Consider the following 19,384-nt stretch of genomic DNA (forward strand, 5'->3'; position numbering starts at 1 on the left):
GGTATTATTCCTGGGACACTTTACTTCCCCAATCCGCCCATGGACTACCTTCTGCTATCCTGGTAGGCCAGCCAGATCTTGAGAAATGCTCCTTCCATTATTGAAGGTAGTAACAACAGGTATAGAAGGTGAATATGTTGAATGTACCAACAATTAAAATCCAGGGTGGGCTCATATCATTATGAGAAACAAGAAAGTGTTCTTGGTTGTGCTGGTTTGATTGAATATACATTACTTTTCATTTTTGGATATTTTAGTAGACAGTAAATATAACACCAAGAGGAATCCATAATGATTTATATGTGATTGTGAAGCTTTATTATTGCAAATATTTTTTTCTTAACATTTTAAGCTCATTAATTCATTTGCAATATTGGAGACAAGGTTGTCTTGTAGATCACTTCTTCACAGATGAAGAGGCCTCTTCTTTCACAACAGCATGGACCTTAGTGGTGGTTGTGGTTGTGGTTGTAGTAGATCCTGAGAGTACAGACAAAGGGAAATCAGTACTATACTGTATGTCTCTGTTCATTCACGCAATACGCTGAGATATCCACTTATCACATGTATGTGCTATTGAATCTCATATTCTTTATACTTTGATAGTATAACCTCCTACTATATGCAAAGCTACAGGGCATAATGTCACTCATGTAAAGCTACAAGATCACAATATTATGGTGTGACTCACAATGAGTTGGGTATATTGAACTGCTACATGTGTATACTGCTTTATTGTTAAGAAATATCTATAGCTATCTATAGTGTAGACCTGGCTTGGGCATAGTGTCTGTAAAACGACAGCCCACATCACATACAGATGGCCATACATATTTGTTTAATGCCGTTCAATCCTACCAGATAGGGCAAGACAGGTTGAACATTTAATCGTGTATGGGGACCTCTAGACTATCTCCTGAAGGCAGACATTGTGGTAAAGAATGATAGGGCTATTGGGTTTCACATGCCAGATCATTTTGTTCTCAGGAGAGACATCTGACAGTAGCTTATTCCTCTCTTCCTCTTGAGAAGACATGGATGCTCAGCTGAGCCGAGCATGCATGTGTATGTAAATCTCAGGCGAGATAGCTATGCATGGTCAGTCTTTAGTCTTCTTAAATTGGTTACCCGTTTATATAAGGTGTTTACCTGCACTTTCCTTGTGACATTCACCAATGCTGTAAAAAAAGAAGGAAGGCAGATCAGATCCTGCATATTGTTATGTATTGTTCACATATACATTGTATACAAGACAGATCCTCCAGCACTGCTCCCAACATCATAACCTAAGACTGTATAATCTAACAATACCACTCAGGGCATTGACTATGGTAAGACACAATGCATAGGAACAGGGGGCAGATTGGGAACTTATTGTGGCCCTGAAAAAATTCTAACAGTGGCCCCATTTTGTAGTTGGGGCCACTGATGGAAGATAGGGTCATCTATACTGTGGCATCTATACTATGGCACATTACACCACCCCAACAGAGCCAAAAACCACAGTCCATCACAAAATACTGCCAGCAGCACAAAATAATGCCCCCTGGGCATTGGCCAACCTGAAAATTTCCCTTTAAGGTCTATGGCCAATCTGCCCCTACTTAGGAACATTTCTGCCCACAAGCAAGGAACTCCCATGTGTGGCTTCATGTTATTAGGGCCTTATAGGGGTGTTCCCATGCAGCCATTTATAGTATAGGAGAAGCAAGTAAAATCAGACACACTGGCTAGAATGCTTTAAAAACAGTCTAGAATAAGTTCTCCTACCCTTTGTAGATGTAGATGCATAATGATCATTTCAAGACTTCTATGTCTGTCATCAGAATACCCAATTAATGGGCCAAAATGTAGTATCATTAGCTACCAATCCATATTTCTTGCTTTGAGAGATGATTGTCAAAATTTTATGACAGGACATATTGAAAGACAAAACATTGCAAGTTCCTATGTTTCTAAAAATATTTTTTCTGCATATCCTTGTACGTGTAAGGCTACTTTCACACTGGCGTTTCTGGGTCCGCTTGTGAGATCCGTTTCAGGGCTCTCACAAGCGGCCCAAAACGGATGAGTTCAGCCCCAATGCATTCTGAATGGATAAGGATCCGTTCTGAATGCATCAATTTGGCTGCGTTTAGTCTCCGTTACGTTTTTTAGACGGTCACTAAAACGCAGCTTGCAGCATTTTAGTGACCATCTGACTATGCGGAGCCTAACGGATCCTTCTAGACTTACAATGTACACTGACACAATATGGTGCAATTGAAAACGGATCCATCGCCCATTGACTTTCAATGTAAGTTAAGACCGATCCGTTTTGGCTTAGACTTTTTTTAATGAATAATGCAAACGGATCCATTATTAACGGATACAAGCGTTTGCATTATTCGTGCGGATCCGTCTGTGGAGATACAAGATGGATCCGCACAAAACGCGAGTGTGAAAGTAGCTTAATACAGTCATCTTATCTGAAAAGGAAAGGTTTAACCATCTTTCTTTTATTGGTTGCTACAATCACCTTTTGTCATGCTCTTCCAACAATTTACGGTACATAGCAATCTCAGCATCCAGGTGAGCTTTAATGTCTAAAAGGGTCTTGTATTCCATATTCTGATGTTCCAGGTCAGACCGAAGATCTGTAAGTTGAGACTCCATGGTGCCAATTGAATTCTGGATATGATGAAGTTGGTTAGCGTACCGAGCCTCGGTCTCTGTTACGGAGGCCTCCAGTCCTGCTTTCTGATGGGAGATAAGGAAACTACAGTCAGCTGCTGATAGAAATGCAGTTTATTGCAAAGTGCATTGATCCCTATACATACATAGATAAACCATTATGTGCTATTAGTTCCCAAATTGTTCCTTTTCATATGCCATTGTGATAATGTAGTATCTACCAACATTCTAATGGGTATGGCTGCCACCTAATTCTCCCCTAACGGCAGATGTTGGAGCAAAGAAGGATCGGACATGGAGGATTATAATATTCCTATATGTTATTATGGGCACCACTACATTATTACTGGAGTGCATGCCCGTGTACGTCATACAACTCAATGGTACCTGCCTGACATATACTAACAACATACCAAATAGTAAAATGAGATACAAAAACATGGTTTAGAAGAATAATGCTGCTGCCTATACTGCTGCTTAGTATAATACATAAGGAGGCTCCAGCACTAAACAACAATATAGGTATATTATTCTTCTAAACCAAGTTTTTGCATGCCACTAACTATCTACAATTAAATTAGATTAGAAAAAGGTCTACTTCCTTTTTACAGAAGCAGCACCACTTTCATTCATGGCTTTTGCTGGTATTGCAGATGAACCCTATCTCACTTTTCATATGACGCTCGATCACATAATTTAAAATCCTACATGTTCCTGACAGAATATGATTTCTTGATCAATCTTCTCATCCATTCTTATTTGATATAGGCTTGGAAGACTTAATATAGGCTTGGAAGACTCAGGGCTGCCAAGTATCAAGTAGCAGATAGAACGTCTCTTGACCACAAAAAAACTCACTATATAGGAGCTCAAGTGGTTGCTACAAATACAAAATTAATCTCAAGAAATGACTTTACTAGGTACCATGTATGATCTTCTACAATATAGTTACAAAATGACTGTAGATCTCTACCGGAGTCTAGTCTTTGCATGAGTTCAAATAATATGCCAGTATTAGTACTAGAATAAATGCAGAAACATTTTAGTCTATTACATGAGTGGCATGACATTTTCCATTTTCTGTAGGAATATATCTTCTGAGCATCTTAGAGCCCAGTGACCTCACATGTCATATTGGTTGAGCTGAGGGATTTGTGTTGTGTGTATATTGTGTGGTTTCTGTACAGTATTATGTATTGTTTATGAAGAAGGTTATAGTATGAGATACATGATCCCTCAAATGTAGGCTTACCATGCTGTATTGCGACTGCAGCTCAATCTCTAACCCTTGCAACGTGCGTCTCAGCTCAGTGACCTCCGTTTTACTAGACTGTACATGTTCTGTGTTAGCAGTCACTTCCTTATGGAGAGATTCACTCTAAAAATTGGAAGAGTAAATCAAATGATGTTATAGAGAAAATGCAAAGAGATATAGATAGGATAGATAGACAGGCAGGCAGACAGACAGACAGATAGTGGATAGATAGATAGATAGATAGATAGATAGATAGATAGATCTATACCTGAGTCAAGTACCAGGCCTCAGCATCCTTTCTGTTCCTCTCAGAAATGTACTCATATTGATCTCGCATTTCAGCCAATATTTTGCTCAGGTCCATCCCTGGAGCTGCATCCATTTCTACATTTACTGTGCCTTTCACCTGTTGACCCTTCTCATTCATTTCCTAAAGAGATATTTACATGAAAAATCAAACCTCTGAAAGTCTTACATGAGAAAGCAATATCAGATGTAGATACTATATCTCACCTCTTCATGGTTCTTCTTCAGGTAGGCCAACTCTTCCTTTAAGTTTTCAATCTGCATCTCTAGGTCAGATCGGGAGAGGGTTAATTCATCCAACACTTTACGCAAACCATTGATATCAGCATCAACACTCATTCGCAGGGATTGCTCATTCTCATGCCTAAAAAAGATAAAGGAAATTAATATTTAGAAGCAGATAATAACTTCAGACTTGTTCCTGGGCTGTATTTGGTATTGTAGCTTACGCATATCTACTTGAGGTGAATTACCAACACAGTCCATGAATGGTGCTGTTTCAGAAAACAAAAATTCTCATAAAACCCCTTAAAAATGGCTTCAATTGATGAATCCTCTTTGATATCTGATGGTTGTTGGAAAGTTAAGAATGTTTCATAAAATATAGAAACTTACTTTAGTCTAAAATCATCAGCAGCGAGACGTGCATTGTCTATGGCCAGTAAAACTTGATTGTTGTCAATAGTTGCATTATGGATCTGAAAAAGATAAAGTGTGAATTTCTAATCATTTCACAGAAGAGCCCCACAGATATTGAAGCTTTCATGTTCAGATTTTTAGAACCTGTTAGTTCAATATGGTTGTCAGAGGTGGGGATACTTCGCTTGGTCGAGTTAAGAACCTCTATCAAATAGTGCCTCTCGCTCTGGTGTCCCCTGCCTGTCTATTAATTATCAGTTTACTCATTCCATTCACATGGACATCTGAAGCGGAAATGCATTGCTTGTGGCAGCCACTCCTGGTGACAGTAGACGTCCACCGGAGGTGAATTGGTTAGCTTCAAATATTAACAACCCTTGATGCATTATGATCAACCCATAGAAGTGAATCACTCTGTTGCTAAGCAAGTTAAACATCTAGCATGGTCAGTAACTAATTGTAACTAATGCATTTTCATGGTTGCCCACAATGACAAATCAACCTAAGAAGGTTACTAACCTTCTCCCGCAGCTCCTCAATTGTGGCGTAGTAGGGGGAATAGTTTTGTTCATGCACAATGACCGATCCTTGCTTTTCATACCATTCATGGATCTTGTGCTCCAGATCAGTATTGGCTGCTTCTAATGAGCGCACTTTGTCCAAGTAATTAGACAGACGGTCATTCAGGTTCTGCATTGTATACTTTTCATTCCCAGAAAGCAATCCATCTCCGCTGTGGGAGGTAGAGCTTCCACCAAATCCGCATCCACCTGCACCACCAAAGGATGCTCCAGAACCAAATCCAGAAGACAAGCTGCCTCCAGAAGATGCAAACCTGGAAACAGACTGGGAGGACATCCCTGCACCACCATACCCACCATGAATGTTTGACCCTCCATAAACTCCAGAAAGCCGAGAGGAGACACCACTGCCTCCCCTGGAAGAGATGCTATGAGCATAGCTATAATTCATGGTGGCAATGAAGGATGGAGCAATGAGCAGACTTTGAAGGCACCTGTTGGAATAGGTTTGGAGAGTTCATCCAGGCGCTCTTTATGCTGTCCCTATTTGTTGTTGCCATAGTGAAGTTGTATACATATTTGATGGAGACTCCTACTTGGACCTATGCCACTCTGATACCTTTCCAAACTTTACTTATCGCAGATTCCTCTATTGCAGATGCATATCAGAGTTTCATTTTATTGTTTTCTCTGAGAACAAAGACAGGACTCAGTACTCTGCCTAGGGCTATGAGCTCAACATCAGGTTACCTTTCATTATTTGTCAAAAAGTAAATACAGATTCCTGCTGCCTTGTGCAAATAAACTTGCACTTTTGAAACAATGAAGATTTAAATGTAAAAAGGCCAATTTTCACGATTCACATTTTTCTATCCCCGAGAAGACCCTTAAAAGAAAACAAGAAGTACATTTACTCAATGAGCCCATCATGCTCGTTTCACTTCCAAGTGAAAAGATAAAGGGTGAGAGTTGTCTAATAATCAGTAGTAGTACATGATCAATAAGATGTCTATAGGCCCCTACACAGGCAGAGAATCATAGAAACACTCGTTAGCGATTGTTAGCGGTGTAAAGGTCTAGCTTGTTCGTCGGGTGATATGCTCATTTGTGCAGGCACCTCAATCATCGTGCCATCTAGGCAACTCTCTGCTGCTGGCAATCAACAAGTCAGTATGGGGCTGAACGGTGGCATTAGAGATCGCTCCTCCCCATGTAACTGCAGCACCCTCCTTCACTGATGAGCACAATCGCCTGCTAAATTGTTTCATGTAAAGGGACCTTTACAAATATCAATGATAGCAGCGATATATACGTTCTCAGACTACTACTATGGCACCATGGATATTTGACCTGTGAGAAAAGCAAAGACTCTTTCAACTACAAGTCAAATTTTGCATATCCATATCTTGTACTTTCATGAATAATACGTCTTCCAGCATTCACAAACTTACAGGCTCATATATAGTCAGCTGAGTATACAGTGCATACTGAAAGTATTTAGATCTTTTCATTTTTTTGCCACTTTGTTATGTGGCAGCCTTGTCCTAAAATAAAAAAATTCTATTTACTTTTTTTACATATCATTCTGCATTTAGTACTCCATAATGAGAGAGTGAAAACTGAATGTTCAAAATTTTTGCTAACTATTGAAAAGGAAAAACTGAAATATTGCATGGTCATAAGTATTCAGACCCTTTAAGCACCTCTGTCAGAAATTACAGCCTCCAGTCTACTTGAGTAGAATGCTACAAGGTTTGCACACCTGGATGTTGGGATTTTCTGCTATTCTTCTCTGCAGATCCTCTCAAACCGTCAGGTTGGATGGAGACTGTCGGTCGACAGCCATTTTCAGGTCTTTCTAGAGATGTTAAATTGCGTTCAGGTCAGGGCTTAGACTGGACCTCTCAAGAACATTCAATAGTTGTCCCTAAAGGCCCCATCACACTGCCCAAACATCGGGCAGATCATTGCTAACAAGCGTTTGTAGGAAAGTCTATTAGTGACAAATTGGCTGGGTAAAAGAGCCACTGATTACCCGATGAACAAACAAAACTAAATCATCATTTGCCAGTAGCAGATTGTGCCATCTACAGCACTCTGCTGGCGGCAAACAATGATTCTTTATGGTGACGAGCGATGGCATTAGTGATAGCTCCTCCCCATACTGTGGAGAAGATCGCCGCATGGAAGTGCAGTGGTCACCTTTACTGACGAGCAGGCGATTGTCAGGAAGGAACACTTCCGTCCCAACAATTGTCTGCTCAATTGATCAGTGTAAAGGGGCCTTAAGCCATTCCTTTGTTGTCTTAGCTGTGTTGTTGGACGGTAAAGCTTCAGCACAGTTTGAGGGCCCAAGCACTCTGGGTTATGTTTTCATTAAGAATATCTTTGTACTTTGCGCTATTCAGCTTGGCTTGAGCTCTGACCAGTATTGGCCAGTGCCTGGTTTCCACCAGACATGACGCTTAGACTTGAGGCAAAAAAGTTAAATCATTGTTTCATGAGACCAGAGAATCTTGTTTCTCACAGTTTGACAGTCCTTTAGGTGATTATTTTTGCAACTGTCTTTTACTGAGGTGAGGCTGTCTGTCATAAAGCCCAAATTGGAAGAGTGCTACAGTAATGGGTGACCTTATGGAAGTTTCTCCCATCTGCACAAAGGACTTTTGGAGCTCAGCCATAGTGACCATTGGGTTCTTGGTCATTTATCTCACCAAAGCTCTTTTCCCCCATTACTTAGTTTGGAGGTGTGGCCAGCTCTAGGTAGAGTCCTGTTTGTTCCATATCTCTTCCATTTAAGAAATCTAAAGGCCACTGTGTAGTGTCTGTAAGTGCCACTTAAAAATGTTTATATGCCATTCGATGTCATTTTTCACTGTTGAATGTATTTTTCCTTTGTCACAGCTGCTAGGTTCCTATTACAGGCTGGTGGATGCACTACACACATCCAACACTAGGTGTCACCCTCACACCATATATATAGGTTAGCACACAGGAAGAGACAGATTAGAAATGGGAGTTTAGGAGTGAGGAGTTAGGAGGAGAGGAGCCAGGCTTGGCTCTGTCTTCTGGGCCTTGCCTCAGAGAGTGAAGCTACTTTAGCCCATGTAGTTCAAGTCTAGGACTTATTGATCCGTAACTGTAATATCCCTACTAGGAACCCTTCCGGGGACTTAGGGAATAATTGCTGTATCTACTGCAACATCTTCAAAGAATGGAGCAGAGAGTTTGCCTGCCTTAAGGGAGACCGCCCTTGGGTTGCTGGATTATTGAACTATAGACTATTGGCAAAGGAAGATAACTGCCGTTTATCAGGTTTTAGTCACCTTTGCATTAGGTGGAGAGTTTTTAAGCTACAGCATGCCCACCATAACCAAGGACAGAAAGGCCATCTGTCAGAATACTTACTTGACACTACAATGGTTGATGATTCATGACAGAGGATGTGATTCCTGGTAATATAGTACTAGCACAAAGCGAGCAAGGTGTAAACTGGCTATCCATTGTGAACCAATTAAAGGTAATGTCGTAAGTTATGGGTAAAGGGCCCCTAAATTATTCGATAACTCCTAACCCAAGTGAGGAAACTGATGGGACAAAGGTAAATTGATTAATTCCTCTAGTCTGATGATGGGGGGGAGGTGGGAACCTGTATTTTGTCCATAGAGCCCATCTTTTCACGAAAGCTATGTGTGTCCGCGATTCCCATGATGCCAGTTCCTCAAACCGATAGATTTGATCTACCTTAAGCCTCCATTGTTCTAACGTGGGTATAGTCGTTTGTAACCAAAATTTGGGAACCATAAGGCGTGCCGCCAATAGGAGCTGCTTGAAGAGAAAGGAGGGAGAAGGTGTAGGTCGATCATTGGGATTGGTGAAAAAGGAAAGCAGAGCACCAAGTGGGGACATAGCTACGTTCGAGGAACATATATGATTACTTGTTTGAAAGATCTCCTTCCACCAGATATGGAGGAAGGTGCCAACTTCTTCGTGGCATCTCCAACATTTATCAGAAGAGGGTCTAGTGAAGCGTGCTGACTTTACTGGCGTGATATACCATTGCGATATAATTTTGTAGCCATTCTCCTGAGCCCTGACACACCTGGACGACTTATGAGGGGATTCGAAAAGTGTAGGCAGGCTTTGGAAAGGGAGGTCCAAGCCTGTTTCCTTCTCCCAGTGGCGGATAAAGGCCGGTTTGAAAATTAATGGGGGGATCTCAGTTTGTTATAGATGAGTGAGATTGGCTTTTTCGGGGGATTCGGATCGGCTATTAAGGCTTCAAACCAGGTGAAAGGCCGTAATAGGTCACCATTGGCGTATTTTTTACGGATGAACGCCATAATAAGTGGGATAAGAGTGAGGTCACATGGTTGCGGGTTTAAGATAGCTTTGATAGATTCAGGCAAGGGTATTAGGCATTGGGGCTCCAGAAAACATGAGATTGGCACTGAAGCTGACCTGATTGATTTAGAAAAGGTGTTACGAGGTCCCGAGGAGGCAGAGCCCATAATGTCACTGACTGTGAGGAGAGGAGAAGGAAAGGGGACCGAACAGTGGGAGCGGTTCCACCATTTCCAGGCCTCAATAGTAGCCCTAATTATTGGGTATGATTGAAGACTAAAGGGAGGAGGGATACTATAGCCCAAACAAGCAGCACGAGCTGGCATGCCAATAATGCTTTGCTCCAAAGCCACCCAAGACTTGTTATTTGTATTCCTCAACCAGTCGATGATTCTGGACATTAGTATTGCCATCCCATACAGTTCAGGGTCCGGGAGTCCAATTCCGCCTGTCATGCGAGAGCGAGACAGGAAGGAGTAGGAGAATCTAGCCTTCCTGCCATTCCATACAAATGAGCTGAATCTTTGCTTTAGGGAAGCATAGTAAGATTTTGGGACAGGGATTGGGAGGACTTGTTGGAGGTAAGTAAGACGAGGAATAATAAGGGAAGAGAGGAGATTTTTCCTACCAAACCATGAGAGGGTCGGAGCTGATTTGTTAAGTTTATCCAGGGCTGTGAATAAGGAGGATTTTAGGGGAGTGAAATTGAGTGAGAAAAGATCCGAAATGTTTGGGCTGATTTTTACTCCCAAATAGGTGATAGTCGGGGAGGACCAATTAAATGGGGAATTCTCCCTTAAGGATGATTTGAGTTGCGGGGAAAGGCCAGTGCTTAAAATGATAGATTTATTTTCATTAATCTTAAAGTCAGAGACTTCACTGTAACCTTTTAGATGATCCTGGATCAAAGGCAGGGAGACTCTGGGATTGGTGGTCATGATCATGACATCATCTGCAAAGGCAGCAATTTTATGGCATCTGCCCCCCAAAAATACTCCCTCAATCCCAGAGTCTGCCCTGAGTTTCGCCAGAAGGGGTTCCATTGCTAAGATGAATAGGAGGGGAGATAAGGGACATCCCTGCCGAGTACCATTGTGGATTGGGAAGGGAGGTGAGAGATCACCATTGACCATGACACGTGCAGTAGCCTGTTCGTACATAGCAAATACTGCTTGAATATATGGACCAGGCAGGCCGAAGTACTCTAAAACATGACGTAGGTAATTCCAATTGATGCGATCGAACGCTTTTTCAGCGTCGGTGCTAAGCAAAACTAGAGGAGAGGAGGTGTGTTTGGCATGGCAGAGTACATTGATGACTCTGGCAGTGTTGTCTCTGCCCTCTCTGTTTCGTACAAAGCCTACCTGGTCCACATGCACCAAAAGAGGAAGAAGGACAGCCAAGCGATTGGCCAAAAGTTTCGCTATGAGTTTAAGGTCAATGTTAAGTAGAGATATGGGCCTATAGTTAGCACAAAGCTTGGAGTCCTTTCCCTCTTTAGGAATCAGAGCTATATGGGCAATGGTCATGTCTCTGGATAGGGGGGTGTTCAGCAAGGTTTGATTACAAACAGTAAGCAAGTGAGGCAAGAGTTGTTCCTTAAATGTTTTGTAATAAGAGGCTGGCAGGCCATCCGGCCCTGGACTCTTACCCTGGGGCATTTGAGCTAAAGCAGTAGATAACTCATCAATGGTGAATGGGACCTCCAAAGATCGTTTTTGAGCAGGGGACAATTTGGGACAGGATGTGGAGTCCAGGAATGAATTGACTAATGAGGAATGAGCTGGGGGGGGGGGGGAGGAGGGGGGGAATATTGTATAGGGTATTATAGAAGTCTCTAAATTGGGCAGCTATCTTTGATGAAGCAAAAATTGGTTCACCTTTTGGAGAGGAAAGCTGGTGTATATAATTGTCCGTCCTTCTGGCTTTGATTCTGCTTATTACAAATTTGGTGGCTTTGTCTCCATGTGCAAAGAATTTGTATTGGGAGTTAAGGTAATATTTTGCAGAGTTGTTCTGCAATGGGGCTCTCAATTCAGCTCTGGATTTGGAAAGTTCCTGGAGTTGGGCTTCTGATAGGGATTTTTTGTGGGTAGTTTCTAGTTTATTTATCCTGGAGAGGAGCCTATTCATATTGCCCTCTCTTAGCTTTTTCAGGTGGGAACCAATACTAATGAACTCTCCTCTAATAAAAGGTTTGTGGGCGTCCCATACGACTTGGGGGGATAACTCAGGAAGGGAATTTAGTTTAAAATATTCGTCTAACAAAGCGGCTACTTTTTTTGTGGAGTCGGTGTTACCTAGGATGGATTCATTCAGTCTCCAGTTAAAACTTTTGGGCTTTCTCATTGGCGAGGCAACACTGAGATATATAGGCGCATGGTCTGACAGATGTATAGACCCAATATTGGCCTTTTGGCATAATTGTAGATGTTCTTTGGAGATGAAGAGATAATCTATGCGGTGATACGAACAATGGACATGCGAGTAAAATGTGTAGTCTAGGGTGTTAGGATAGAAGGAACGCCAAACGTCCACTAAATGGAAGTCCCAAAAAATGTTCCTTATAGATTTCAAGGAGCGTCTAGAATGTGGGGACTTATGCGAGGAGGAGTCTATCTGGGGATCGAGGGCTACGTTGAGATCACCTCCCAATACGACTATACCTTCCTTAAAGGAGGAGATTGTTTGAGCAATGGAAGAGAGCCATCTTGCTTGATTAGTGTTAGGGACATACAGGTTAATAAAAGAGTACACCTGAGGACCTATGTGACCTTTAACCATAATAAATCTACCCTCTGGGTCCTGGAGGTGGGTAGTGGGTTTGAAAGGTATTTTCCTCTTAAATCCAATGCTTACTCCTCCGGACGAGGCGGTGGCCCCTCCACAATGGAACCATAGTTGGTACTGAGAGAACTCCATATTGGGGTAATGATTGAACCTAAAGTGTGTCTCCTGGAGAAGCAGCACATCCGCACCCTCCTTACGCAGAATGGAGAAAATCTGGCTTCTCTTTGAGGGTGAGTTGAAGCCCTTCACATTGTAGGAAGCTACGTGTATGTCAGCCATGATCAATTGATATTAAAGGCAGAGGAATGTAAAGTGTGCTGGTCCCCCAGGAAAAAACACTCACGATTATGGAAAGCTCCACCCCGCCCGAAGGAGAAGTCGGATCCCCATCAACCTGCATGTCCCTCAAAGAAACCAAGGAAGGCTGTGCTAGGTACCTGAAAAGAAACAACGAAAAAAGGGAAACAAAGAGAACAAAACAAATAATCATAACAAGACAAAATGTGGGATCTAACCCACTAGTGTAAAGCATGGGGGAAAGTTGGTCGAAGACCAGTGTACTTTACGTTCAGCACTTATATTTGCAACCTGAAAAGGGGTTCATATTTAAACTAGTGGCTAGCGAGACCCTCAAAGGGAGGGAAGACAAAAGCCTAATCAAGCCAATAATGGATAGCCCCTGAGCAAATGCGTCAGAGGTGACTCAAAGGGTAATGAGAAATTAAATGGGAGAAATGCAAGTGAAGCATGTAATACAAAAACCTTAGCTGGTGAGGGATATCTAATAACATGACTTCAAGTAGATTATAATATGGATCTACGAGCAGTATGGGACTAATCTAAACAGACTATAGACAAAGAACACTTGTTTTAAAGAAGCAAATACTCTGGAAAGACCCATATAAGTCCAAGAGAGGAACGTCACCCCTATCCTTGATTGAATCTGGAGAGTCGAGGGTATCAATCTTGGGCTAGTCTCTTGGGAGTCAGTTGCCGGCTCTTCTTCCCCACTTTATGAGCTTTAGGAGTCTGTTGTAAGGTGAAGGTTGCCACTTCTGGAACTTCAGGTAAGGCAAAAAGATCTTGGAACTGCTCCCAGTTATCTATTTGCAGAGGAGAGATTTGAAGATGATCATAGACAGCGTCCAAATCTGCATAAGAAGTAACATTGAAACGGCGGCCTCCTTGCGAAAAAGAGAGTCCAAAGGGAAAATTCCACTTATATAGGATTCTGTTAGCCCGCAGCCATTCTGTTAATGGTTTAAGGTGCTTGCGTTTCTTCAAGGTAGAGGGGGCAAGATCCTGGTATATCGACACGTGAGCACCTTCAAACAATATGTCAGGTGAATTCCTGGCAGCCTCCTGTACTGCTGATTTGACCTGAAAGTTCAGGAATTTGCAGATGATGTCTCTTGGGGGCTCATCCGCTTTAGGCTTGGGCCACAGCGCTCTGTGAGCTCGTTCAATCGTGATTTCCAGAGCAAATTCAGGGCCTAGGAGAGAGGAGCATAGGGAGATAACTGCAGCCGGAATGTCACCAGGCAAAACAGATTCAGGGATCCCTCTTATCCGCAGGTTGTTCCGGCGGCCCCTATTTTCCTGATCCTCTAAAGCAGTCTGCATCTCATTCAGGTAGGTGCCGCATTTTCGGAACGAGCTTGTTGTAGCCCTCTGATGCTCCAATATCTGGGCCTGGTTGGACTCGAGCATTTCAACTCTGTCACCTACTTGCCGCATATCCTGACGCATGGCAGCTACTTCACTGAGCAGGGGCTCCAAAGCCTTATGTAAGGTATTTTTCAGATAATGCCTAGTAATCGGGAGAGCCCCCCTACCTTGCAGCTCCTCTGTATCGCTATCGTCATCCGACTTGTCTTGCTGGCAGGCCTTCTGTTGTTGAACCGGCGCCATCTTAGAATCTCTAGCGACGAACGCTGCAGCCGCTTTCTTGACAAATCTGTCCATGTCTCCACCTTGAATGCTGCTCCTATTGGAGCTTTGGTGTTCCCCTGCCTTGGGGTTGCCTATTTTGACCATTTTCAGGTGTAGGGCTGAAGATTGCTGGTGCTATGAACGCTCTGTGACACGGAGCACAGAATCAAGCGGCCATCTCAGACCGGCGCTGGCTCCGCCCCCCTGTCAGCATACTTACTTAAAGAGGATCTAAACTACTATTGAAAGGCGGAAAGTGGAGCTGAAACCTATAGACACCACCTCACTGAGCCTGGTATGGGAATTTACAGCTTTTCCATCTGTATTTATGACAAGTGCTGCAAATGGATGATGTTTATTGCAAGATTACAATTTACAAGTAAAGTTCCTGTTTGGTTCAACTATTGCCTCCCTCATCATTCCAATCCATCTCCTCATTGCACCTAGTGGTGCTGGCATCACAAACTCAACACAGGGGCCCAGCCACCAAAGCACCCTAAGCATACCCATTGCCATCAAGGGCACCTTAACTTCCATGTGGCTGGTGTTCCCTGCAATAGAGAGTGCCCTGCAGGATTTAGTGCTGTCTTCCCCATCACTGCAAGCCAGCCCCAGGGGACAACTGAACTGTGATTACTACTATCTTCGGCACCTCATCACTATTACACTCACTCACCACACATCACCCCTAGGGTGTCCTGCTCGCTGCAACTGTGCTCTTGGGAACAGTGCGGCTGAAATTTTTATTGTACCCTTCTCCAGATCTGTGCCTGCACATGGTCATGTCTCTAGACAGGGATGTACCTTAACAAGTCATGTCCAATCAACTGAATTTACCATGGGTGGACTCCAATCAAGGTGTATAAACATCTCAAAGATGATCAAGTGAAATGGGAGACCCCCAAAGCTAAATGTCATAGCAAAAGGTCTGAATACTTATGCCCATGCAAACTTTTGGTTTTTCCCTTTTAACACATTTTCAAACATTTCTAAAATTCTGTTTACACTTTCTCATTAAAGGGGAATGAGTGTGGATTGATAAGGGGAAAGTTTTTATTTTATTTTAGTTATTTTAGTACAAGGCTTCAACTTTACAAAATATGAAAAAAGTGAAAGACTCTAAAGTCTTTCCAAATGCTCTGCATAGTACTGTATATCCAAACAGACAAAGCCCTTATACTGTAGCTCTACACTTTGTTGATACAACAAATGTTTTTTTTTTTGAAAGATGTGCCTTCTCTAAGGTATCCAAACATTAGTGATCTGTGCTTAACTATGTCCTAACGTACCCTAAACAATTCAAAGCAACTGGGAAGAGGTCACACGTATATCTATGAAGATGGACCGCACAAGCTCCTCCTGTTCTATGTCCAAGAACATGAATTTGGGGCCAAGGATAGGTTCACATACAGGGTTGGATTAAGCTTGGTGGAGGCCTCATGATTTCAATTTCTAAGATAGCTGGGGGAATGAGGGTGTGTCTGTGCTGCATGGAACACTCCTCTTAGGTCCATCTGCCACAGTTGCTCTTTGTCCAATCTCATGGCCTGTCCAGTATAGTGTAAACACTGTGATCAGACAGTCCATAGTCTAATGTAAACACCTCATCAGTCCATAGTCCACTGTAAATGCTGCAGTCAGTCCATGGTCTACTGTAAATGCTGCGGTCAGTCAGTCTGTAATCTACTGTAAATGCTGCAGTTAGTCCATAGCCTAGTGTAAATGCTGAAGTCAGTTCATACTCTAGTGTAAATGCTGCGTTCAGTCAATAGTCTGGTGTAAACACTGTAGTCAGTCAGGTTTATGTTGGCTGGGGGGAACAATGTGGCAGGGCTCTGTGTAGGAATTAGGGGCAGGGGAACTGAAAGTGGCATAGGTAACAGGGACAGTACAGAGGGCTGACATTATTTTTCAGGGTTTCTGTGGGTATGGGAGACATGATGTGGCCGTGCTTGTGAGGGTTGTGGGGGGGGGGGGGCATAAAGGGTGGAGTCTCTGGGGAGAGGGGAAAGAAGCAACAGAAAGGGGCATCGGAAAACACAGTCTACCAGGGTCTCTGTAGGGGCAGAGGGGTGACACTAGGTTTCAGGGGCAGAGGAATACAGGGGCATATAGAGAAAGATAATTCCACTAAATCTGCTGCATGTACCTAACACTGACAGGCAGCTGCTTCAGGAGAATCTGACCTTCCTCCCACAGTTACTCACCATAAGAAGAAGCAGATAGAAGGCCCTCATGCAGCCACTGCTAGTTGTAGACAGGGTCGGACTGCAGCACACTTCCCTCCACCTCCTTCCATCTCTTCTTACTTGCCAGCAGCACAGCAAAAATGCAGGTCGCACCTCCTGTGTTACTAAAGTGCCAGCAGGAGGCGGCATGGCTGTATCATGCTGCCACCAAATGGCCACAGTAATTATCTCTCCTCTAAAACAGAAGCGGTATTTACAGTTTTCCGAGCCGGTGCTTGCCTTTCTTCATTCTGGCCCCATACAGCGCTAAGAGGACCGCAGTAAGAGCAGCCGCTCACTCCTATTTTCATCTTAGCTTAGCCTCTACTGGCATCTGCAGGATTGGCAGTGGTATCGGTTCAAACCTGCACATCTGGTGAATGCCCCTACATCCTCTGTACTGATGGAGGCCCTGCGGTGCATGCTCTGGGTGCGTTCCCTTTAATCTGGCACTGATCACATTGGTCAGACCTAATGGACATGTAACACCCCAGAGTTGTGTTACTACACGCCTCTACCCCGCTACTATCTTCAAAGAGCCTTTATACTGTCTTCAGATGTGATTTTGCTTATGTCCTCCAGAAATGTGCATATTAAATGTAATGGTTCATGTAATTATCCTGGTTACCAGCATAATTGGCAGAGATAGTCTTAATGTTATGGCACTTCAGAGTGGAACATTCCTGTTCTATTCTGCCCCCCTTCTGGAGAGAGGTGGGCTAGTCCTTCTTCCTGCAGCAAGGGAGGGGAAAAAACTGTTCGAGCCAGATATAGTTTACCCCCTGTTGTGGAAAGGAGGGTTTTGAGTGGTACTCCCTTCTTAGGGAAGAAAGTAGGGGCACATCTCCGCAAGAGACGTGGCCATATAACCAGTCTGAGCGCCTTCAGCTCTGCTGGATGAAGAAGCAGAAACTACAGATAACCTCCAGAGATCCAGGAAGAAAGCATCCCCTGAGAATCCATCTGTGAGATAAGTCCAGAGACCTTGGAGAAGCTATTTCCTCCTCAGCTAGTCTGTCCCCACACAGCAGAAGGTACCAGACAAGTGCAGAAGCTAATCCTGCCATACTTACAGAGCTACCAAGCAGACGTTTATCCTGAAAACTCCACATTTAATGCAGAAGTACTCATTCCTGCCAATCATTGCCAAAACCTGCTGGGACCAAGAGACCAAAGCTGTATGCTCTTTGGATGCCTGTTATTCCAAGTAAAGCAATGGTAGAACTTCACCTAAAGGTCTGGATATCATTTATTCTGCAAAGTTCCCCTATTACTCCTACTATCACTACACTCAAATTTATTGCAAGTGAGCCAGGAGTCCAGCCGTACCCAGGAGGAGACACCGTGACACAATTATCACTACCCTGCAGAGACATTATAGGCCATTACACCACTCTGGCATTCCTAATCTGGGATGCGTTATAACACCTTGGAAGGGCCCTGGGATAGTACCCTGCGCACACTGCAATTGGCGTCACGACAAATACAGAATATTATCCACCCGTACCTGGCCACTGCAGACAGTCATGCTGTCTGTCCGAAAATAGGTATTTATTTGTTAATTCTCTACAACAATGGGGGTTAGAGGTCAGATCTGATTGACAGTCATGCTCTCTGTCCTAGAACTGGTACCATATTTTTCTCCCTATAAGATAAAATGGCAGTGCGTCTTATGGGGCGAATGTGCTGTTTACACTGATACACCGCCGGCCGCGCTGTGCAGCATGCGGTCGGTGGTGTAACAGTGAGGAGGGAGAAGGGACTGGGGGTCGGCATCTAGTTTTGTAATGGCAGCGGGGCCCGGTGCAGTCACTGTATTCTATTGTACCGGGCCCCGCTCACTGTACTAATCGTACCTTTGGTAACTGCAGGCAGTGTTTACCTATAGAATATGTTCGATCCAGCAGCCTGTACTCATGACGGCAGGAGGCTGGGCGGGCGGGCACTGTCAGCGTAACTTCCTACGTCACGTGCCTGCGCCACCCACTTTATGAATGAAGCAGGCGGCGCGGGTATGTGATGTAGTGAGTTACGCTGCAGGTGCCCACCCGCCCGCCCAGCCTCCTGCCTCCTGCCTTTGTAAGTACAGGCTGCTGGATTGAACATATTCTATAGTTAAACATTGCCTGCAGTTACCATAGATATGATTAGTACAGTGAGCCGGGCCCGATGCAATAGAATACAGTGACTGCACCGGGCCTCGCTACAATTACAAAACTAGTGTAGATGCCAGCACCCACCCCCTGTATTGGGGGTCATTCACAGTGGCCGACACTGTTATGGGGGGATCTGTGGATGACAAATAGCATAAGATGCTATTTATCTGTCATCCACAGATTCCCCCATAGCAGTGTCATACCATCCACAGATGCCCCATGACAGTGCCATCCACAGATGCCCCCATAACAGTGTCAGCCACAGACCCTCATAACAGTGTCAGCCACAGACCCTCATAACAGTGTCAGCCACAGACCCCCATAAAAGTGTCAGCCACAGACCCCATAACAGTGCCATCCACAAATCCCTAAAACAGTGCCATCCACAGACGCTCATAACAGTGTCAGCCATAGACCCCCATAACAGTGTCATCCACAGATCCCCCATAACAGTGCGTCATCCACAGATCCCCCATAATAGTGTCATTCACAGGCTACCATTAGTTCAAAGCCCACCAAAAGCACACCTTTTGGTTCAAA

General features: G+C 43.7%; 1 protein-coding gene across 3 annotated transcripts; it reads right to left on the reverse strand.

Annotated features, from left to right (window-relative positions):
* Positions 1-293: 293 nt before the first annotated feature.
* LOC122942291 (keratin, type I cytoskeletal 13-like) lies at positions 294-16,920 on the reverse strand. Of its 3 annotated transcripts, XM_044299818.1 has the most exons (9): positions 16,668-16,776; positions 12,872-12,965; positions 4,850-4,932; positions 4,442-4,598; positions 4,197-4,358; positions 3,926-4,051; positions 2,519-2,739; positions 1,150-1,178; positions 294-480 (listed from the first exon to the last, which is right to left on the reverse strand). In XM_044299818.1, the coding sequence occupies exons 2-9, from the start codon at positions 12,926-12,928 to the stop codon at positions 398-400; spliced, it is 918 nt and encodes a 305-aa protein (XP_044155753.1). In that variant the 5' UTR covers positions 12,929-12,965; positions 16,668-16,776; the 3' UTR covers positions 294-397. The 3 variants fall into 3 exon arrangements, with proteins under 3 accessions (XP_044155753.1, XP_044155752.1, XP_044155751.1); XM_044299817.1 differs by lacking the exon at positions 12,872-12,965 and having other exon boundaries at positions 16,668-16,920; XM_044299816.1 differs by lacking the exons at positions 12,872-12,965; positions 16,668-16,776 and adding an exon at positions 5,393-5,914.
* Between the last annotated feature and the right edge of the window lie 2,464 nt (positions 16,921-19,384).

Source organism: Bufo gargarizans, chromosome 6 (assembly GCF_014858855.1).
Source record: "Bufo gargarizans isolate SCDJY-AF-19 chromosome 6, ASM1485885v1, whole genome shotgun sequence".
Classification (NCBI taxonomy): Eukaryota; Metazoa; Chordata; class Amphibia; order Anura; family Bufonidae; genus Bufo; species Bufo gargarizans.